This window comes from Pecten maximus, chromosome 2, assembly GCF_902652985.1.
Source record: "Pecten maximus chromosome 2, xPecMax1.1, whole genome shotgun sequence".
NCBI classification, from domain to species: Eukaryota; Metazoa; Mollusca; class Bivalvia; order Pectinida; family Pectinidae; genus Pecten; species Pecten maximus.
Window position 1 is genome coordinate 19,201,140 of NC_047016.1, and position 22,105 is coordinate 19,223,244.

At 36.9% G+C, this 22,105-nt stretch overlaps 1 protein-coding gene across 1 annotated transcript in view; it reads left to right on the forward strand.

Moving 5' to 3' along the window:
* Window positions 1–22,105, forward strand: part of LOC117321008 (mechanosensory protein 2-like) — a 101,646-nt gene that overhangs the window by 33,642 nt on the left and 45,899 nt on the right. The window contains exons 2-5 of the mRNA XM_033875490.1: window positions 6,323–7,168; window positions 19,011–19,120; window positions 19,340–19,412; window positions 21,555–21,637. Of these exons, the coding sequence (XP_033731381.1) occupies window positions 6,337–7,168; window positions 19,011–19,120; window positions 19,340–19,412; window positions 21,555–21,637 (1,098 nt within the window). The 5' untranslated portion in view covers window positions 6,323–6,336. The remainder of the gene's footprint in view (window positions 1–6,322; window positions 7,169–19,010; window positions 19,121–19,339; window positions 19,413–21,554; window positions 21,638–22,105) is intronic.

Genomic DNA, 22,105 nt, shown 5'->3' on the forward strand with positions numbered 1-22,105 from the left:
AATTTGGAAACTGAAATAATATTTTATCGTGTTACCTTGTAACTATTTTCTGAACTTTAATATAAACTGTCAGGCACAAATGCTTTAATTCAATGGAGTCTGTCCATATCACTGTGTGTCCTAATCTTCTTCTAATGCATCGCGTCAACTTGCATGGTATATGTTGGGAAACAGGAATATTGTTACCAAGAAATGGAAAAAGGAATAAGAATTTGGAAATTGAAATCGTAATGTTGTCTCGTAACTATTTACAGTATCCATATACATGTTTAAGTCCTAATCTTGTTCCTATAGTATCACGTCATTAAGTTGGAAAAATTCGAATATCCTTTTTATTTTGTACACGTATAATCAGTACAGAAAAGCGTTAAACGTACATCAGTAATACGGAATGTTAACTTAACACGCAGCAGTATAACATAATTTTACGCACAACAAAGTGTTGATTTTGACGATTTTTAAACAAGATCCTTTTCTCCTCTAAACAAAAAGTACAGGCAACTATTCTGGGAAAGATATTGTCTTAAGTTGTGAATCCTCGACAAGCTTTGCGTGTCCATTGTAGATCAGGTAACAGTTGATGTGTGTCGTGTCATTGTAGATCAGCTAACAGTTGGTGATTGTCGTGTCCATTGTAGATCAGCTAACAGTTGATGTTTGTCGTGTCCATGTCGTGTCAATTGTAGATCAGCTAACAGTTGATGTTTGTCGTGTCCATGTCGTGTCAATTGTAGATCAGCTAACAGTTGATGTTTGTCGTATCCACCAGCAGCACTAGTTGGTGACACTTGGAAATAGGAACAAGTGTCACAGACACTTGTGTCAACCTATCACCATTATTAAACAGCAACTTATAACTTCAGTTCATGATAAACACCATTCATCTTACAAACACTCACTCGCAAAGGTGTTTAACAAAAAAAAAAAAAAAATGGCTGCAGCACTAGTTTAAACTTAAGGTAACGTAAAGCTTTGCCACTGTAATAAAATATCAGTAGTTAATTCCTTGTCGAATACTCTTATTACAAAAAATCTCATATTGCCTAAAGCTTTTGGGGACAACGTTATCGATTGTCTCCTAGTCTGTCTATACTGGGGCCGGTAAACTCTCCGGGGATAATACCACTTTCCACGTTAAAATCTACTTCAAAGTTCGCAAGCTACTGTGGATAGGCTCACTGTGGTGTTGACAGTAACTTGATAACACGCTCGTGTTTCTCACACCGTTGTCAGAGACAATTACCAAACCACGTGTGATGACATCACTCCCGAGACAGAGTTGATAAAGTATCTATTTACACGTGGGGAGTGAGATCAGTTTTAATCCCCGGATCACGTGCGCCAGACGAGGACCCGCCGACGTTGTCTATATTAAAGTAAGTGACGGTAGGAGTGAGACACTAATGATGAGTTGTGGTTTAATTCAGAGAACAATTCCCTTCGCGCCTTTTCTGTAATGGCTCACGTGGTTATCCTAAGAGTAGTAGATCCGTATAAATAAAAACATGTCTATAAAGGTCACAAGCATATCGAAAACCTGCCTATAAAAGTCACTCGTACACCTAAACCCTTAGGTCACCAGCATAACAAAAACCTGTGTATAAAGGTCACCTGGTTTGGTTCTCACTGTTACACAGCCCATTTCGTAAACCACTACCTATTAAAGGCCTTTCTGTTCTCTGAGGAGGTAGCTCCCTATTTGAAATATCTACACATATAATAAAGTATAAATTACGGATTTGATCACAGTGTGAATTACGTATGATAATTTACCACTAGGAGTGTTAATGCCGAAACAATACTGGATTGTAAAATAATCAAGAAATCAATTACACCTGGAAAAGGGGATGTCAGTAGCATAATTAACAAAACTATTATAAATAGAAAACTTCAGTAATTAAACTGATACCACTAGACTAATTAATGAAGATTTTATTACAAAGAACCATCACAAAAACAATTTAATGAAAATTTTTCAGTAAATCTACCAAAACACTATTAATCTACCAAAATTCTCCATTGATCATAAAATTGGCTATTAATCACCAAAGCACTCCATTACTTCGCCATAATACTCCATTTTTTATCCACAAACACTCCATTATCCAACAGTAGTGTCCATTATTGCAACTAGTGGTGACGTAGTCAGATGAAATTTGAAGTGCACACAAACGTGCGCCGAGGGCGTGAGTATTTGAATATTGACAGGGGATCCGGGGGACCTCACGAAAAAAGTCTTCCTGAAAGGGTGGAGAATAGCATGTTTACCTTGGGTAAAAATCAGTTTGATTTTTTTCCTTTCTGAACCCAAATTCAGAATAAAAAATGAACTGATAATACATGAAAACATAATCGGCCGTCTCCTTTATTTACACGATGACATCATTCACGGGCAGGTGTTTAAAGTTTACAGTCTTCATAAAAGTCCTCATCAAATAATGATTCTTCTACTTCCAACAATTAGATTCATTGTAACATAAATTACATGCACTGCACCAATATGTTTAATTGATATTGAATCTAATGCAACATAATTTTTTTCTGCTTTTTTGACCGTCTAAAATGCCAACAATATCGTCTTTGTTTATTTTCACGTCCCTGTGGATGTGCAGAAGTGCTAACGCTAACACGCGTTACTCCCATGGTTGCCATAAAGTACGTTTTTTAGACGTTTTAAAACACTGAAACTTCTTTCGGCTGTGACCGTTGTTGGCGGCATGATAGCAAAAATCTGAGTATCCTGAAAATGCTAGGATACAACTTTTCGTCAGTGTTCTTCAGATTTTCACAAAGCTGATTCGGTCTCATTGTTGAACACTGTCCGTATGACCCGCCATCTTCGTACCTCCCTCAAAATGTCTCCCTGGACGGCAATGTACATGGTTTTCATACGCAGCGTAAATTTAGACGGCTCTTCGTTTATCCAGGTCGCCAGTTTTAGCCGGAAGCAGAAACTCTGCCTTAAAGCGATCTTCGGACTTCATCAAACGGTTACTCTAGGTAATACGGTGATCCAGAAATTTGCAGTAAAGAGACACACGCAAATATTGCTTGGTGGCCATGACTTCTAGGTTGGCCTTTATCATATAGGGCGTTGAATACGGCAAAGTCATTTAGTAGACGGATGGTAACTCTAGATCCTTTCACTGTCTCGAGAAGATCAAATGATGTTGACTGAAGTATGTTGGTCAGAGACTTCATACCCTCCATGATGTGATTGCACACAACCAGTGCAATAAAAAAGTCAAACCTCATGGTCGATGCCAGTTGCTGTCCTAATACTCCAAAACACTTACTACATCACGGAAGGGAGGGAATGAAGGTGCTCAGGGAATCAGCTCTGCTGAACCATCTTGTTTCGCAAAGTATTTCGATCTTAGTTTTTCCCTTCAAGTGCTTCCCGCGCATCTTCATTTTTATCAAGCTCATCTTCGCTGAGAAGTGAAAGGAAAATGCTATATCCCGGACTTTCATTAAAACTTCTAAGCTCTTTACATGCAACTCGGGAAAGAAATTGTCAATTTTCTGACAAGATTTCGCCACTTTCTTTATGCTAGTAGTTCTCTTGGATATAATGTTAATATCAACCACTGTTGTTCATTTTAAGTTTTGAAACGGACACGGAATTAAGTAGAATGCCGGAACGATTAAACATGTAAAAAACAATGTAATCCGGAAAATCAGTGCTTTGAAATATGATAATTTATTTAACATAATGATTTAATAATACGTTTCAGTCTCGGGCTGATCACCTTAACAATAGTTTTTAGAAGTTTGATTATTTTAGTCAAACATTTCTTTTATTTTTTATTCCTCCCCCCCCCCTCCCCCCCCCCCCCCTAAAATGATGTGAACGCAACTGTGTTTTTGCGTCAATGGTAGCTACGCCACACTTCAATAACAACAAAACATTCTATTAATCCACCAAAACACTCTATTAATTCATCAAAATTGTTCATTTATCCACCAATCCATTCCATTTATCCACCAAAAACACCTAATTAATCACGAAACATTCTATTAATCAATGAAAAAGCCACATTAATTTATCCAAATATTCCATTAATCATAAAAAAAAACAGCCCATTAGCAACCACAAAACCCTATTAATCTACAGGAATGCTTCATAAGTCAACCAAACACTCAATGATATCCATCAATAGGTCCAACCAAAACTCTCCATTAAGCCAACAAAACTCCAATAATCCATCAAAGTAATCACCAAATCTCTCCATTAATCAATTAAAACTCTCTATTAATCCATAGATACAGTCCATTAACCCACCAAAACCCTCAATAATTCATCAAAACAGTCCATTAATCTATCAAAACAGTCCATTAACTAACCAAAACTCTCCATTAATCCATCAAAACAGTCCATTAACTAACCAAAACTCTCCATAATCCATCAAACCAGTCCATTAATCCATCAAAACAGTCCATTAACTAACCAAAACTCTCCATTAATCCATCAAAACAGTCCATTAACTAACCAAAACTCTCCATAATCCATCAAAACAGTCCATTAATCCATCAAAACAGTCCATTAACTAACCAAAACTCTCCATAATCCATCAAAACAGTCCATTAATCCATCAAAACAGTCCATCAATCCATCAAATCAGTCCATTAACTAACCAAAACTCTCCATTAATCCATCAAAACAGTCCATTAACTAACCAAAACTCTCCATTAATCCATCAAAACAGTCCATTAACTAACCAAAACTCTCAATTAATCCATCAAAACAGTCCATTAATCCATCAAAAACCTCAATTAATCTGCCAAAACTCTCCATTAACCGACCAATACTCTCCATTAACCGACCAAAATCCTCCATTAATCCATAAAAACTCTCCATTAATCCATCAAAACTCTCCATTAATCCACCAAAGCTCTCCATTAATGCAGAAAAGCTCCTCATTAATCTATCGAAACTCCCCATTAAATCTACAACCACCATATCCCTCAATTAATCGATCAAAACTCTCTATTAATCAATCAATCAAAACTCCATTATTCCATAGATACAGTCCATTTCCCCACCAAACCCCTCAATAATTCCCCCCCAAAAGTCCATTAATCCATCAAAACAGTCCATTAACTAACCAAAACTCTCCATTAATCCATCAAAGTAATCAGTTAACTACCAAAACTCTCCATTAATCCATCAAAATAGATTAGATCCCCATTAATTCTTCAAAGCTCTTCATTAATCCACCAAAACTCCCCATTAATCCATTAAAATAATCTATTAACCACTAATATTCTACATCAATCCATCAAAATAATCAATTAACCACCAATACTCTCATTAATCCACGCATCAAAATAATCCATTATTAATCCCACAACAGTCAGTTAATCCACTTATTCATTCCATTAATCCACTTAAACAGTCCATTAATCCAACAAATCACTCTGATAATTTGACCAAAACTGTATTCCCCTAAACACTTCATTAGTCCACCAAATCACTCCATTAATCATTAAACACTTCATTAATCATATTCATCCATCAAATTTGTCAATTAATTCAGCAAAAGTGTCAATTAATCCATCAAAATAGTCAATTAATACATACTACATGTATAAGTATTGTACAATACAATGGGATAGCAGTGTAGCCTGTCGGACATGTTGATGAGGACAAATGAGGACAATATGGTGGTGGTGGTGGTGGTGGTGGTGGCAGTGGTTATCCCTTACATTAAAAGTTACAGCTTGTAGTAAGATTTAGAACAAGTATTTCAGAAATATTAAAAAATCAGCAGGAATTAAAACACGGCTGCAATATCAGTTATAATATTTATCTAACTGATATGAATTTGTATTTGTTAATGTTGAGGGACACATTGTACTCTAGTATTAGGGAGTTGGGTTTGTGAGGTATACATGTATAAAATGAGCTATGTCATGAAAAGCGACAATGAATATCGTAGAGAAAATCGTTCAGAACAAACTTCCATTGTTGTTGGTAATCACTGCAGTTTCTAGCTGCGTGATGCTGGTGATTGACCCAAAAATTGGTGGCGTTTAGACAGCTGTATGTAATCTCTCAGAAAAGGCTTGTATTGTAAGATAGTAGTAAAAGTTATAAATGGCAAATTACAGAAGTAATAATCTGACATTTTCTCTAGAAGACAACACTGTGCATTGATGCTTTTAATTGGCAGTCATATAAGTTCTTTGGTCCATTAGAGCTAAGGTAGAGATTTGCTGGATATTGAAACATTTTCTGCCATATGATTGGCATTATAATGACTAATTCTGAATTTATAAAAGGAATATGTTGTTGAATTATTTGTGCTTTCTTTTTCAGATTTAATTTGATCCATGTCGTCACAAAATCGGGTATCACCAGAGCCTGGAGCTGAGGACTTTGGAGTCCGGTATCGAGGTGGTGAGTCCTACCTGTTGGAGACTCGGTCCCCGGCCAGTAGTATCACCGATATCAGGGTTCCAAGCCGCTCCCAAGTTAGCAGCATAACGGATGTAGTGGTACCACCTGCCCCTCAGCAGGCAAACTATCTGGATCCTAGGCAGGATACATTGCCACAGCCCCGTGATAATGCCTGGGCAGAAGAACCGAGTCACCATGGAAGTGTTTTGACAATAAGTTCTGACCACTCACAGATAACAACAAGTCAACCAGACAGTGGCTTTGTTGCAGATCATCAGTTAGACAGTTCTCAGAAGGACGCTGAAAACAAAGACAAGGTTTGGTCAAATGGACCCTATGATAATAATGAAAAAGAGGTTCAGCATCACAGAAATGCTTGGACAGATGATGACCATCCACCGGCTAGCCATCGTATAGATGACGACCATCCACAGGCTAGTCATCATACAGATGACGACCATCAACAACAGGCTAGCCATCACACAGATGACGACCATCCAAACGCTGCTCTTCATAGTTACTCTGAAGGTCACCAGGACAGCAACCAGAAAGACCAGAGTCAGAATTTGGCTTTTACAGTTGCCAATGAGTCTCTGAGAGTTTCCAGTCATGATGACAACTCACACCTTACAGGTCAACAGGATACCATGCATAGGTCATCAGAAAGACAACATAAGGAAGATGACAGGGAGAAATTTAAACATGGGTCAATGAAAAACTCTCAAATACAAAACACTGAACAGCCACATGACCACATCATTGGAGGTAAGCCATTCAAAAAAATCTAAAAGATTTTAAACTGACATAATAGCTTCACAATCTTTGACTAAACAGTGTAGGTCTGTCATATTTAAATTTTTAACAACTAACTTGTTTTTACAACACATATCTTTCTTTAAACATCTTATTGATTTTCATGACACACCAGTTGTAAGGCACATGCCCAATTAGCCTTTTGTTCAGCTGAATGCTGGTATGATGTTCTTGCTGTTATTAGATAGAGCCTGTATGTAAATGTGACAATACAAGTCTGTTTCCATAGGAACTGATGCAGCATTGTGGTATAATGAATGTGTGTTTTGTCTCCCAGCTCGATCAGCTCCCTGGAACAATTGATGTCTGTTATGTTTGTCTGAATTAACAATTAGATCGTATCTGCACCAGAAATATTTGTACAGAGCTGTTGTAAGTGTAGATGATTAACACTAGATTATTCCTGGGAAAGGATGTCATGTTTAGACAAACTTTGTTGGCCTTCTTATCAAAGAATAAAGTACAGTTAGTAGTCACAGATCATTGACTCTGCTGTTAGAGAATGATGTCTAGTAAGGCACACTTCATTGACTCTATTGTTTGAGAATGATGTACAGTAAGTCACAGAACATTGACAATGATGTATAGTAAGTCACAGTTCATTGACCCTATTATTGTTGGAGAATGATGTACAGTAAGTCACAGAACATTGACAATGATGTATAGTAAGTCACAGTTCATTGACAATGATGTATAGTAAGTCACAGTTCATTGACAATGATGTATAGTAAGTCACAGTTCAGTGACAATGATGTATAGTAAGTCACAGTTCATTGACCCTGATGTTAGAAAATGATGTACAGTAAGTCACAGTTCATTGACCCTGTTGTTAGAGAATGCTGTACAGTGTACAGTAAGCTCCAGTTCATTGACCCTATTATTGTTGGAGAATGATGTACAGTAAGTCACAGTTCTGTTGTTAAAGAATGATGTTCAGTAAGTCACAGTTGATTGACCCTTATATTGTTGGAGAATGATGTATAGTAAGTCACAGTTGATTGACCCTATTATTGTTGAAGAATGATGTATAGTAAGTCACAGTACATTGACAATGGTGTATAGTAAGTCACAGTTCATTGACAATGATGTATAGTAAGTCACAGTTCATTGACCCTGTTGTTAGAAAATGATGTACAGTAAGTCACAGTTCATTGACCCTGTTGTTAGAGAATGCTGTACAGTGTACAGTAAGCTCCAGTTCATTGACCCTATTATTGTTGGAGAATGATGTACAGTAAGTCACAGTTCTGTTGTTAAAGAATGATGTTCAGTAAGTCACAGTTGATTGACCATTATATTGTTGGAGAATGATGTATAGTAAGTCACAGTTGATTGACCCTGTTGTTTGAGAATGATGTATAGTAAGTCACAGTTGATTGACCCTGTTGTTAGAGAATGATGAACAGTAAGTCACAGTTGATTGACCCTGTTGTTAGAGAATGATGAACAGTAAGTCACAGTTGATTGACCCTGTTGAGAATGATGAACAGTAAGTCACAGTTCATTGACCCTATTGTTTGAGAATGATGAACAGTAAGTCACAGTTCATTGACCCTATTGTTTGAGAATGATTTATATTAAGTCATAGTTCATTGCCCCTATTATTGTTGGAGAATGATGTATAGTATGTCACAATTAGTTGACCTGCTTATTAAGAATGATGTACAGTAAGTCAGAGTTCATTGACCCGTTGGTTTATTCCTGACATCTGTCAGAATACCTATGCTAATTATAAACAGTCTATGGAAATCCTGATGTCTTCCTTGACACTACCTTACTTTTAATTGTCCCTTAGTTGAGAGTTTGCTCTTGGTGTCTGTTCCCTGGCCGAGACAGATGAAAGCTTTTCCTATTTAATTCTAAGCATTTTAAGGGGTGGGACAACTGGTTTGAATCTTTAACTTATCAGTATGATGCTTCCAGGTGTGGTGTTCTGCTGACAGGCTTCTGCAGTATGCTTCAGTGAGGAGGCACTATAAAATGAAATGATGGTTGTATATATTTGAACTGAAAGTTGTTTTTATGGTTTCTTAATCTGGCACCAGGAATATAAATACACCAATTTATTTTTATTATTGTTATATTACGGTTGCATGGGCTAACCATGAAAGCTTGTACCCATGATAATCTCTAAACCACGAAATAATTGAAAAGCTCAAAACCATTAAAGAAAGTACATAAGAACATATAATGATATTTGTAGTTTAACTCTCAGAGGTGGAAGGGAAGTAACTCTTCCTACTAAACGTTCAGACAAATATACAGTAATAATTATAAAAACAATAAGCCTTACATTTGGATAGATAGTGTTTACCTGTACTTACATTAAGATGACCCATTATTGCACTTCTATGCCAATTTAAGCTGGTTGTTATTCATGTGGAGTCTTTACGTTGGTCTAGTATTTAAACAAATTATATAACATAACTGATACCTGTCTCAACATATCTTACCTATATCTTATAAATTTTCCCTTTAAAGATATATTATAAGTTAAATTTTTTAACCATATCATTTCAGGGAATTACAAAAAATATCTTATAGATATCTTATAAGAGATAAAAGACATCTCCGATATCTCTAAGGTATAACAAGTACATCCGTTAAATTATGTCTCATAAAGAAAATTAGAAAATATGTTTACAAATAAATATGGGAATGATTATTCTTGTTGAAATCCATATCCAATTTGAGTATATTTATACTTTGTGATATTTTAAAAAACATACTTTCAGTGCAAGTACATACATACATGTCATTAAAATGTGAAATATACTGTAATGTTCTTAAAACATAATTAGCATTGGGAACAAAGAATTAGCAGCCATCTGTTTTGAAAGTCCACCAGCACCACTACTTTGAAAACTGATCAAAGTCAAATGAGATTCAGCTCTCCGACATTTTGATACTGCATCCACTATAATATAATATAGATTATATAAAATACATTAAGATATCCTTTATGCTATATAATATATATATATCTCAAATGTATAATTTGATCAAATACTGGATCAACATTGCTCTATGATTAAATTAGGAATTAAGCTTACAATACAGCCTAATTAATTAAAAGTATATATATTTATGTTATATTATCAAATTGCAATATTAGGCAAGGATAAACCTGGGCACCCTTGGATTTGAAAGTGACTGTCCGTTGTACATATCTGATGTTTGTTTAACTCCTTAGGTATGCTATTGTCTGTGTAACTGTTGATGTGGGTCCTAATCAGTGATAAATACCATGTTATCCAAGTTCTCTGTACTTCAATGTAGACCATTCTACAATTCCTTTGAGGAACTCCTAGCAGCCGTTTTTCAGACATAGTTTTATTGTTTTCTGGGAACAAATGAATTCATTCTGATGTTTTCTTTGATGTTGACTTTCTCTTCAGATCTCAAGGGTTTATATGGCCCAGAAGGCTTCAAAAATAATTGCATGCTGAAGCACATATGAAATTCCTGGATCATTTGTCTGGTCCCAGACTGGAGCTGTTGATGTTTGAGAGAGACACGTTATCCCTATGAACTGTCGTCTGGGTTGTTCATCATGCTACATTCATATAACTCAATAAAACCCATGCATCACTATGACAGAGCTTGGCTTCCTACAATTATGAATTAATTTCTCTGAGCTTCCATGATAATGTAGTTTTTATATACAGATGAATATGAGACTGCTATCGTATTGCAGAGGAAATTGCTGTTTGACAATTAGTGCAGGTTTAATGTTGTAATAAAGTTTATGTTTACCACAAGTGGAACCCTTCTAATTTATCATATTTCTATTGCTTATCATAAATGTCTAATCAATAAAGATGTTGTTACATTTTTGAGGAAATCAAGGCAGAACTCTATAGGAGGTAGTATTGGACAATAGGATACTTAATGTATTCTTGTCTTGTGTGTGCATGTGAGGGCGTGTACGGGTGTGTGTGTATGTGAGGGTGTTATACATGTAAGGGTATGAGGGATGTGTGTGTCTGAGGGAGAGGAAGAGGGTGTGTGTGAGTAATATCAATAAAAAAGCAAATTTTTGGTCACTTAAACCATCCTCAAGCAGAAATCCACAGCCATTGAGTTCTATATAACTGGTGAGGAGTATATATATTAATGAGTTTGACTGAATGCCCTCAGCCCCAGGAGGGGGAGGCCATTGAGTTATATATAACTGGTGAGGAGTATATAGATTAATGAGCTTGACTGACTGCCCTCAGTCCCAGGAGGGGGAGGCCATTGAGTTCTATATAACTGGTAAGGAGTATATAGATTAATGAGCTTGACTGACTGCCCTCAGCCCCAGGAGGGGGAGGCCATTGAGTTCTATATAACTGGTGAGGAGTATATAGATTAATGAGCTTGACTGAATGCCCTCAGCCCCAGGAGGGGGAGGCCATTGAGTTTTATATAACTGGTGAGGAGTATATAGATTAATGAGTTTGACTGATTGCCCTCAGTCCCAGGAGGGGGAGGCCATTGAGTTTTATATAACTGGTGAGGAGTATATAGATTAATGAGCTTGACTGACTGCCCTCAGTCCCAGGAGGGGGAGGCCATTGAGTTCTATATAACTGGTGAGGAGTATATAGTTTAATGAGCTTGACTGACTGCCCTCAGCCCCAGGAGGGGAAGGCCATTGAGTTCTATATAACTGGTGAGGAGTATATAGATTAATGAGTTTGACTGATTGCCTCCAGCCCCAGGAGGGGGAGGCCATTGAGTTCTATATAACTGGTGAGGAGTATATAGATCAATGAGCTTGACTGACTGCCCTCAGCCCCAGGAGGGGGAGGCCATTGAGTTCTATATTACTGGTGAGGAGTATATAGATTAATGAGCTTGACTGACTGCCCTCAGTCCCAGGAGGGGGAGGCCATTGAGTTCTATATAACTGGTAAGGAGTATATAGATTAATGAGCTTGACTGACTGCCCTCAGCCCCAGGAGGGGGAGGCCATTGAGTTCTATATAACTGGTGAGGAGTATATAGATTAATGAGCTTGACTGATTGCCCTCAGTCCCAGGAGGGGGCGGCCATTGAGTTTTATATAACTGGTGAGGAGTATATAGATTAATGAGCTTGACTGACTGCCCTCAGTCCCAGGAGGGGGAGGCCATTGAGTTCTATATAACTGGTGAGGAGTATATAGTTTAATGAGCTTGACTGACTGCCCTCAGCCCCAGGAGGGGAAGGCCATTGAGTTCTATATAACTGGTGAGGAGTATATAGATTAATGAGTTTGACTGATTGCCTCCAGCCCCAGGAGGGGGAGGCCATTGAGTTCTATATAACTGGTGAGGAGTATATAGATCAATGAGCTTGACTGACTGCCCTCAGCCCCAGGAGGGGGAGGCCATTGAGTTCTATATAACTGGTGAGGAGTATATAGATTAATGAGCTTGACTGACTGCCCTCAGCCCCAGGAGGGGAAGGCCATTGAGTTCTATATAACTGGTGAGGAGTATATAGATTAATGATTTTGACTGATTGCCCTCAGTCCCAAGAGGGGGAGGTCATTGAGTTCTATATAACTGGTGAGGAGTATATAGATTAATGAGTTTGACTGATTGCCCTCAGTCCCAGGAGGGGGCGGCCATTGAGTTTTATATAACTGGTGAGGAGTATATAGATTAATGAGCTTGACTGATTGCCTCCAGCCCCCATATATACTGTTGAGGCAGCCTGCTGGGTATCCTTTTCAGGACAGTTAGAGAACCTTCTGAACAATGTGGGGGTTGTTTAAAGCTGCCATTACAGGGATGATGAGAGCCAGAGGAGTTAATTTAATACATCAGATGAGGAGGCTTGTCTGTACCTAATCAACAGAAGGGATGCTGTTAACAATTAACCATTGTAAAATTTGATCCAGCACAGGGTGTTATTGTAGGGTAATAAAAAAGGTGCACTTAAAATACATGTAGGAGGGGGATTTAGCTTTAGCTGCAGTCAGGAATCTCTTTAACCTGTGTTAAAGTGAGTGATTAAAACAATGTAGATATGAAACTTTTATAAGCTATTTAGGTATATTTGGCATTCTTTAGAGTTCAACTTCAACTTAAGTCTAATGCTTTGGTATTGACACAATTAATGCGATATAGTGTTTTTTATTACTTTTATTTTTAGGTCATATCTCATTGTTGCCATTATGTTTTAGAAAAAAATTATTTTCTCAATGAATATATTTTCAATGGATATTCTGTAAACTTTTTACTTGCTAAATGAAACCCAACACTAAAATCTAAGGTAAAGGTCACTAATGACAGTCTAAGGTGATGGGGTGAAGGTCACTAATAACAGTTTAAGGTGATGGAGTGAATGTCACTAATAATAGTTTAAGGTGATGTGATGAAGGTCACTAATAATAGTCTAAGGTGATGTGATGAAAGTCACTTAGTCTGAGATGATGCAGTGAAGGTCACTTAATCAAAGGGCAATGTGGTGAAGGTCACTAATAATAGTCTAAGTTGATGGGGTGAAGGTCACTAGTAATAGTTTAAGATGATGTGGTGAAGGTCACTAATAATAGTCTAAGGTGATGTGATGAAAGTCACTTAGTCTAAGATGATGCGGTGAAGGTCACTTAATCAAAGGGCAATGTGGTGAAGGTCACTTAGTCTAAGATGATGTGGTGAAGGTCACTTAGTCTAAGATGATGTGGTGAAGGTCACTAAATTTAAGATGATAAGGTGAAGGTTACTTAATCTAAAGTGATGATGGGTAAGTCACTTGATTAGTCTAAGGTAATGTGGTGATGGTCACTAAGTCTGAGGTGATGAGTGAAGGTCAGTTAGTTTAAGGTGAAGAGATGAAAGTCTCTGAGTTGAATGTAAGGTGGTGAATATCACTTAGGCTAAAGTTTTATGGTGATGGTCACTTAGTGTGAGGTGAAAGTGACTTAGTCTAAGGTAATGAGGTGAAGGTCACTTAGTCTATAATGTGATGTGGTCAAGATCTCTCAGTCTGTGGTGATGCTGTTCAGGACAACTATTCAAATAGTTATCATTTCTCAGATCCACATGGTTCTGATTTCTGAGTATATGTAACATTTATATTACTGCCCTGCTGATTGTCTGTTTCTGACCCTAGACCATTAATTCAACTTAGCTACCTTATCTGTATAGGCCTAGTTGGATCAATTACATATTTTTGTATCACCACCATTATGTATGTAGCCAACATTACTACAAATATACACTAATTACTCACCTGTATGAAAAACAGGCTATAATATTGATACTATACTTCTCCCATAACACACAATGTCCTATGGTTGACCCCACGTTTTACCATGGTGCTGTGACCATTATCTGTCAATTTTTTATTGAACTCACAGAAGTGCAAAGCCCTGGAGTGGATTTTGATCATTCAGTCATGAGCATATGTTATGTAGACTGAGTCTGTGAGGTGTAATGTTGTCTGGTCCTATGTGTTGTGTAGACTGAGTCTATGATGTGTAATGTTGTGTGGTCCTGTGTGTTGTGTAGACTGAGTCTGTGAGGCGTAATGTTGTGTGGTCCTGTGTGTTGTGTAGACTGAGTCTGTGAGGTGTAATGTTGTGTGGTCCTGTGTGTTGTGTAGACTGAGTCTGTGAGGTGTAATGTTGTGTGGTCCTGTGTGTTGTGTAGACTGAGTCTGTGTGGTGTAATGTTGTCTGGTCCTGTGTGTTGTGTGGACTGAGTCTGTGAGGTGTAATGTGTGGTCCTGTATGTTATGTAGACTGAGTCTGTGAGGTGTGATGTTGTCTGGTCCTGTATGTTATGTAGACTGAGTCTGTGAGGTGTGATGTTGTCTGGTCCTGTGTGTTGTGTAGACTGAGTCTGTGAGGTGTAATGTTGTCTGGTCCTGTGTGTTGTGTAGACTGAGTCTGTGAGGTGTAATGTTGTGTGGTCCTGTGTGTTGTGTAGACTGAGTCTGTGAGGTGTAATGTTGTGTGGTCCTGTGTGTTGTGTGGACTGAGTCTGTGAGGTGTAATGTTGTCTGGTCCTGTGTGTTGTGTGGACTGAGTCTGTGAGGTGTAATGTGTGGTCCTGTGTGTTGTGTAGACTGAGTCTGTGAGGTGTAATGTTGTCTGGTCCTGTGTGTTGTGTAGACTGAGTCTGTGAGGTGTAATGTTGTCTGGTCCTGTGTGGTCTGTGAGGTCAGAGCGGGCCTGATCCTGTATGCTGTATCAAATGTTAGATGTAATCATGACTGCTAGGTCCTGTATTCTATGTGGCTGTCAAGTTCCGTGAGGTGTATATAATGATAACTGTCTATCTGTGATTCAGACATGGACATTCATTACCCGACATCTATACCAGACAGCTTCTAAGCTATTCACTTTTGAAGAATTGTAGAGTAGATGAGTATTGGCATGTGCTATAATTGCCTTACAAGACCTGGTGTCTCAGAGCTGGGGAGTCCACTCACAAAACTATCTTAACATGTAAATAAATCTACAATAAAGTTAACTAATAAACAGACTGGTTAGCTTACAGCCTTTATAGTTACCCATCAGTCTCCAGGATATATAGTTGTATTGGGTACTCACTAGCAGTCTCAATCAAAGACTACAGGGAGACCCAACACTCACACTGTTTCAAATCTGGAGCAGGAAATTTTATAGCAGAGAACACCAAGCAGAATGTATTGATAAAGAGTTGGATTGTTGATACTGTGATGATGGCATTGTGTAGCTGATGTTACCAAAATGGTTATTAATGTTATCAGACAGAACCTTTAACTGTCAATTCATAAAAAGGCTATTAATTCTGAAGGGTGACATCCAAAGTTTGTCCTCTGTCAATATTCCACACGAGTGCCGCTGTGGGGAGGCTGGCTATTGTCTTACACTGAGTGTAGGGGTAGATGGTAGTTTTCCAATACAGCTACAGAATTGTTGAAAGCTGGTGTTTATTTACACCAGCATTGGATACAGCACAGGAAGATAGTACAGTATCTAAACAACCTTTTTATAAATAGTTACATAATATCTACTTAGATTTGGTGTCTATTGACCGGAGTGTATAGTGGTATAGTGATGGTCAAACCATTTACTGACCAGTACTTGCTGTGAAACAGACTGAGGCTGTAAAATCCTAATTGTATGATAAGATGGAGAGACAGGATCACAACAGCACTGCCACTCATCATGTTGATCCTCAACATGTACGCATCATCGGAGGTAAGAATTACTCAATGTCACTTGGTTCATCCGTGATATCAGTTCTCCATTAGAGATCATGTAATCCATCAGGGAATGGCTATAGGGGATCGTCCCTGGAACAGGTTATAGTTCAGCCATGTCATTACAGACTCTGTATACTGATATTTGTGTGTCTATTGCCTGTCTATACAGACCCTGTATACTGATATTTGTGTGTCTATTGCCTGTCCATACAGACCCTGTATACTGATATTTGTGTGTCTATTGCCTGTCCATACAGACCCTGTATACTGATATTTGTGTGTCTATTGCCTGTCTATACAGACCCTGTATACTGATAATTGTGTGTCTATTGCCTGTCCATACAGACCCTGTATACTGATATTTGTGTGTCTATTGCCTGTCCATACAGACTCTGTATACTGATATTTGTGTGTCTATTGCCTGTCCATACAGACCCTGTATACTGATATTTGTGTGTCTATTCCCTGTCCATACAGACCCTGTATACTGATATTTGTGTGTCTATTCCCTGTCCATACAGACCTTGTATACTGATATTTGTGTGCCTATTCCCTGTCCATACAGACCCTGTATACTGATATTTGTGTGTCTATTCCCCTCCCATACAGACTCTGTATACTGATATTTGTGTGTCTATTCCCTGTGCATACAGACCCTGTATACTGATATTTGTGTGTCTATTGCCTGTCCATACAGACCCTGTATACTGATATTTGTGTGTCTATTGCCTGTCTATACAGACTCTGTATACTGATATTTGTGTGTCTATTGCCTGTCGATACAGACTCGATCTGTATACTGATATTTGTGTGTCTATTGCCTGTCCATACAGACTCTGTATACTGATATTTGTATCTCTATACGCAAATGCTCAATTTTCATTGTTCTTTACATTTATTTCAATCAATGTGCATGGATTCTGAGAATTAATGTTTGTCAGTTGCCATAATGTAGTGCATTCATTAATTCTTTATGTCATATTTTGTGTATGGTCCCACTATCATTAGTTAGTGGCCTAGCTGTTCAGTTCATCTTTCACCTTATGCTTCTTGTGTGAGTTTGTTGTCTGTCCACTATTTGTGCATCCAAATGTAGCCATCTTGGATTTTGAAATTCAAAGTTGCTTTGGTCATTATCATAAGAAAGTGTTGTATGGATCTTTCTAAAATGTCATCTTTAGGCTTCTGCTCTCCTCTAAATATGCTGGCTAAAGTTTGAATTCTATCTGAAAAATAAAGTAGTTAGGAGGCAGCTGTCTTAGATTTTGATATTAAAATTTCTTTTTTTTTGCTATTTCTCAGAATGTACACCATCAAATGTTCTCATTTCATGTTTTAATTGAATTCCTTTGATCTTAGTTGTACATGGTCATTTTTGAGACTGATTAAAATACAAAACAGTTAGCAGCCATCTTGAATTTCGAAAGTTGATGATCAATTTTTAACCACAATTTCTCAGAAAGATTGTACTTCATGGATTTTCATGTTAAATTATGTACCAAACAAGAATAACAAAAGGACGTTATGTGAATAGAATTAATTGCAGGTAAAATTAACTTACCATTACATTAATTACAGGTACAGATGAGAATGACTTACCAACACATCAATTACAGGTGTGAATGACTTACCTTTACATTAATTACAGGTACAAATGAGAATGACTTACCTTTATGTTAATTACAGGTGAGAATGTCTTACCTTTACATTAATTACAGGTACAGATGAGAATGACTTACCTTTACATTAATTACAGGTACAGGTAAGATTGATTTACCATTACATTAATTTCAAAAACAAGTGAGAATGACTTACCTTTGCATTAATTACAGGTGAGAATGATTTACCATTACATTAATTACAGGTACAGGTGAGAAGTGCTTACCTTTATATTAATTTTAGGTACAGGTGAGAATGACTTACCATTACATTAATTACAGGTACAGGTGAGAATGACTTACCTTTACATTAATTACAGGTACAGGTGAGATTGATTTACCATTACATTAATTACAGGTACAGGTGAGAATGACTTACCATTACATTAATTACAGGTACAGGTAAGATTGATTTACCATTACATTAATTACAGGTACAGGTGAGAATGACTTACCTTTACATTAATTACAGGTACAGGTGAGAATGACTTACCTTTACATTAATTACAGGTACAGGTGAGAATGACTTACCTTTACATTAATTATAGGTACAGATAAGATTGATTTACCATTACATTAATTTCAAAAACAAGTGAGAATGACTTACCTTTACATTAATTACAGGTGAGAATGACTTACCTTTACATTAATTACAGGTACAGGTGAGAATGACTTACCTTTACATTTATTACAGATACAGGTGAGAATGACTTACCTTTACATTAATTACAGGTACAGGTGAGAATGACTTACCAGTACATTAATTACAGGTACAAGTGAGAATGACTTACCATTACATTAATTACAGGTACAGGTGAGAATGACTTACCTTTACATTAATTACAGGTACAGGTGAAAATGACTTACCATTACATCAATTACAGGTACAGGTGAGAATGACTTATCTTTACATTAATTACAGGTACAGATGAGAATGACTTATCTTTACATTAATCTAATTACAGGTACAGGTGAGGAGACTGGGAGCCTTGGCTGCTGTGGCTGGATACTCACTATTCTCTCCATTCTCGTCGTTCTACTCACTCTGCCCTTCTCTGTCTTCTTCTGTCTAAAGGTGAGATCAGTGATGTGTTTCACAGGTAAAATGAGCTAACATTTGGGGATGATATGCAAGATAATGTATTAGAACGATACCACCACATGTACAGAAAGCATGCAATTTCCATATACCTATTAGTTGTTTAAATCTGTGTAGCTAATGTTATATTATTTTATCAATTATCTTTTAATTTTATGAAAATTGTCTTGAATCCTGATATTATGCTGTTGACAGGTTGTACAAGAGTTTGAAAGGGCAGTAATATTCCGACTGGGTCGACTTTTATCAGGAGGAGCCAAGGGGCCGGGTAAGTCTACACAGGAATGATGGGTTTATTATAGCATTAGTAAAGGCAGTATAACTAGAGCAATGATTGTTGTCAGTAGACTTTATACATTGTATCTGTGGAAACACAATTTCCAGAAAATTTGGTCAGATTTTACACATCAAATTCTGATTTGTTTTGGATTATAGATAATTCCAGTTTGTAGAGTGTTTTGGATTATACAGAATTCCAGTTTGTAGAATGTTTTGAATAATACAGAATTCCAGTTTGTAGATTGTTTTGAATAATACAGAATTCCAGTTTGTAGATTGTTTTGGATTATAGATAATTCCAGTTTGTAGAGTGTTTTGGATTGTACAGCATTCCAGTTTGTAGAATGTTTTGGATTATACAGAATTCCAGTTTGTAGAGTGTTTTGGATTATAGAGAATTCCAGTATGTAGAGAATTTGGATTATAGAGAATTCCAGTTTGTAAAGTATTTTGGATTATACAGAATTCCAGTTTGTAGAATGTTTTGGATTATAGAGAATTCCAGTATGTAGAGAATTTGGATTATAGAGAATTCCAGTTTGTAAAGTATTTTGGATTATAGAGAATTCCAGTTTGTAGAGAATTTGGATTATAGAGAATTCCAGTTTGTAGAGAATTTGGATTATAGATAATTCCAGTTTGTAGATTGTTTTGGATTATACAGAATTCCAGTTTGTAGAGTGTTTTGGATTATAGAGAATTCCAGATTGTAGAGTGTTTTGGATTATAGAGAATTCCAGTTTGTAGAGTGTCTTGGACTATAGAGAATTCCATTTTGTAGAGTGTTTTGGATTATAGATAATTCCAGTTTGTAGATTGTTTTGGATTATACAGAATTCCAGTTTGTAAAGTGTTTTGGATTATAGAGAATTCCAGATTGTAGAGTGTTTTGGATTATAGAGAATTCCAGTTTGTAGAGTGTCTTGGACTATAGAGAATTCCATTTTGTAGAGTGTTTTGGATTATAGAGAATTCCAGTTTGTAGAGTGTTTTGGATTATAGAGAATTCCAGATTGTAGAGTGTTTTGGATTATAGAGAATTCCAGTTTGTAGAGTGTTTTGGATTATAGAGAATTCCAGTTTGTAGAGTGTTTTGGATAATAGAGAATTCCAGTTTGTAAAGTGTTTTGGATTATAGAGAATTCCAGTTTGTAGAGTGTTTTGGATTATAGAGAATTCCAGTCTGTAGAATGTTTTGGATTATAGAGAATTCCAGTTTGTAGAATGTTTTGGATTATAGAGAATTCCAGTTTGTAGAGTGTTTGGGATTATAGAGAATTCCAGTTTGTAGATTGTTTAGGATTATAGAGAATTCCAGTTTGTAGAGTGTTTTGGATTATAGAGAATTCCAGTTTGTAGAGTGTTTTGGATAATAGAGAATTCCAGTTTGTAGAGTGTTTTGAATAATAGAGAATTCCAGTTTGTAGAGTGTTTTGAATAATAGAGAATTCCAGTTTGTAGAGTGTTTTGAATAATAGAGAATTCCAGTTTGTAGAGTGTTTTGAATAATAGAGAATTCCAGTTTGTAGAGTGTTTTGAATAATAGAGAATTCCAGTTTGTAGAGTGTTTTGAATAATAGAGAATTCCAGTTTGTAGAGTGTTTTGGATTATAGAGAATTCCAGTTTGTAGAGTGTCTTGGATTATAGAGAATTCCAGTTTGTAGAGTGTTTTGAATAATAGAGAATTCCAGTTTGTAGAGTGTTTTGGATTATAGAGAATTCCAGTTTGTAGAGTGTTTTGGATTATAGAGAATTCCAGTTTGTAGAGTGTTTTGGATTATAGAGAATTCCAGTTTGTAGAGTATCACCAATCTGCAAAAAAAAAGCCCTATCCTAAGCCTCAAGGCTCAAACCCAACCCTTTCGGGTCAAGAGCAGTTAATAAGGAAAGTCACTGACAGTCTTTGATGTGTCAGAATCACCAACACAGTGTGTTTTCTTCGTTCTAGGAAATCTATGATCAAAGCCAAAAATTCCACATTTTGGCAAAATGATTGTCTGTATATTATTTTTTAAGGTTTGGCATATTCCCAGCTATGAAATGTTATATTGAAACTTGAATATTGTGATGGTCAATATTGATATATATATACAACATGTGTGTAATAGAATACATTTTATTTGTACACAGGTATATTTTTTGTGCTTCCTTGTATTGAGAGCTACACAAAAGTAGATTTGAGGACAGTTTCATTTGATGTTCCCCCACAGGAGGTGAGTGGCTTTTTATGATCAAAGTCCAATGACTTAAGATGTGCATTTTTACATACTTACAACTAACCCGGTTTAGTAATGTGACCTGTTTAATCCAGACCCTGTATAGTGTAACCAGACCCTGTATAGTGTTTTGACCTGTATAAACCAGACCCTGTATAGTGTAGTGACCTATATAAACCAGACCATGTATAATGTGGTAACCTATATAAACCAGACCCTGTATAGTGTTGTGACCTGTATAAACCAGACCCTGTATACTGTTGTGACCTGTATAAACCAGACCCTGTATAGTGTGGTGACCTATATAAACCAGACCCTGTATAGTGTGGTGACCTGTATAAACCAGACCCTGTATAGTGTGGTGACCTGTATAAACCAGACCCTGTATAGTGTAGTGACCTATATAAACCAGACCATGTATAATGTGGTGACCTGTATAAACCAGACCCTGTATAGTGTGGTGAC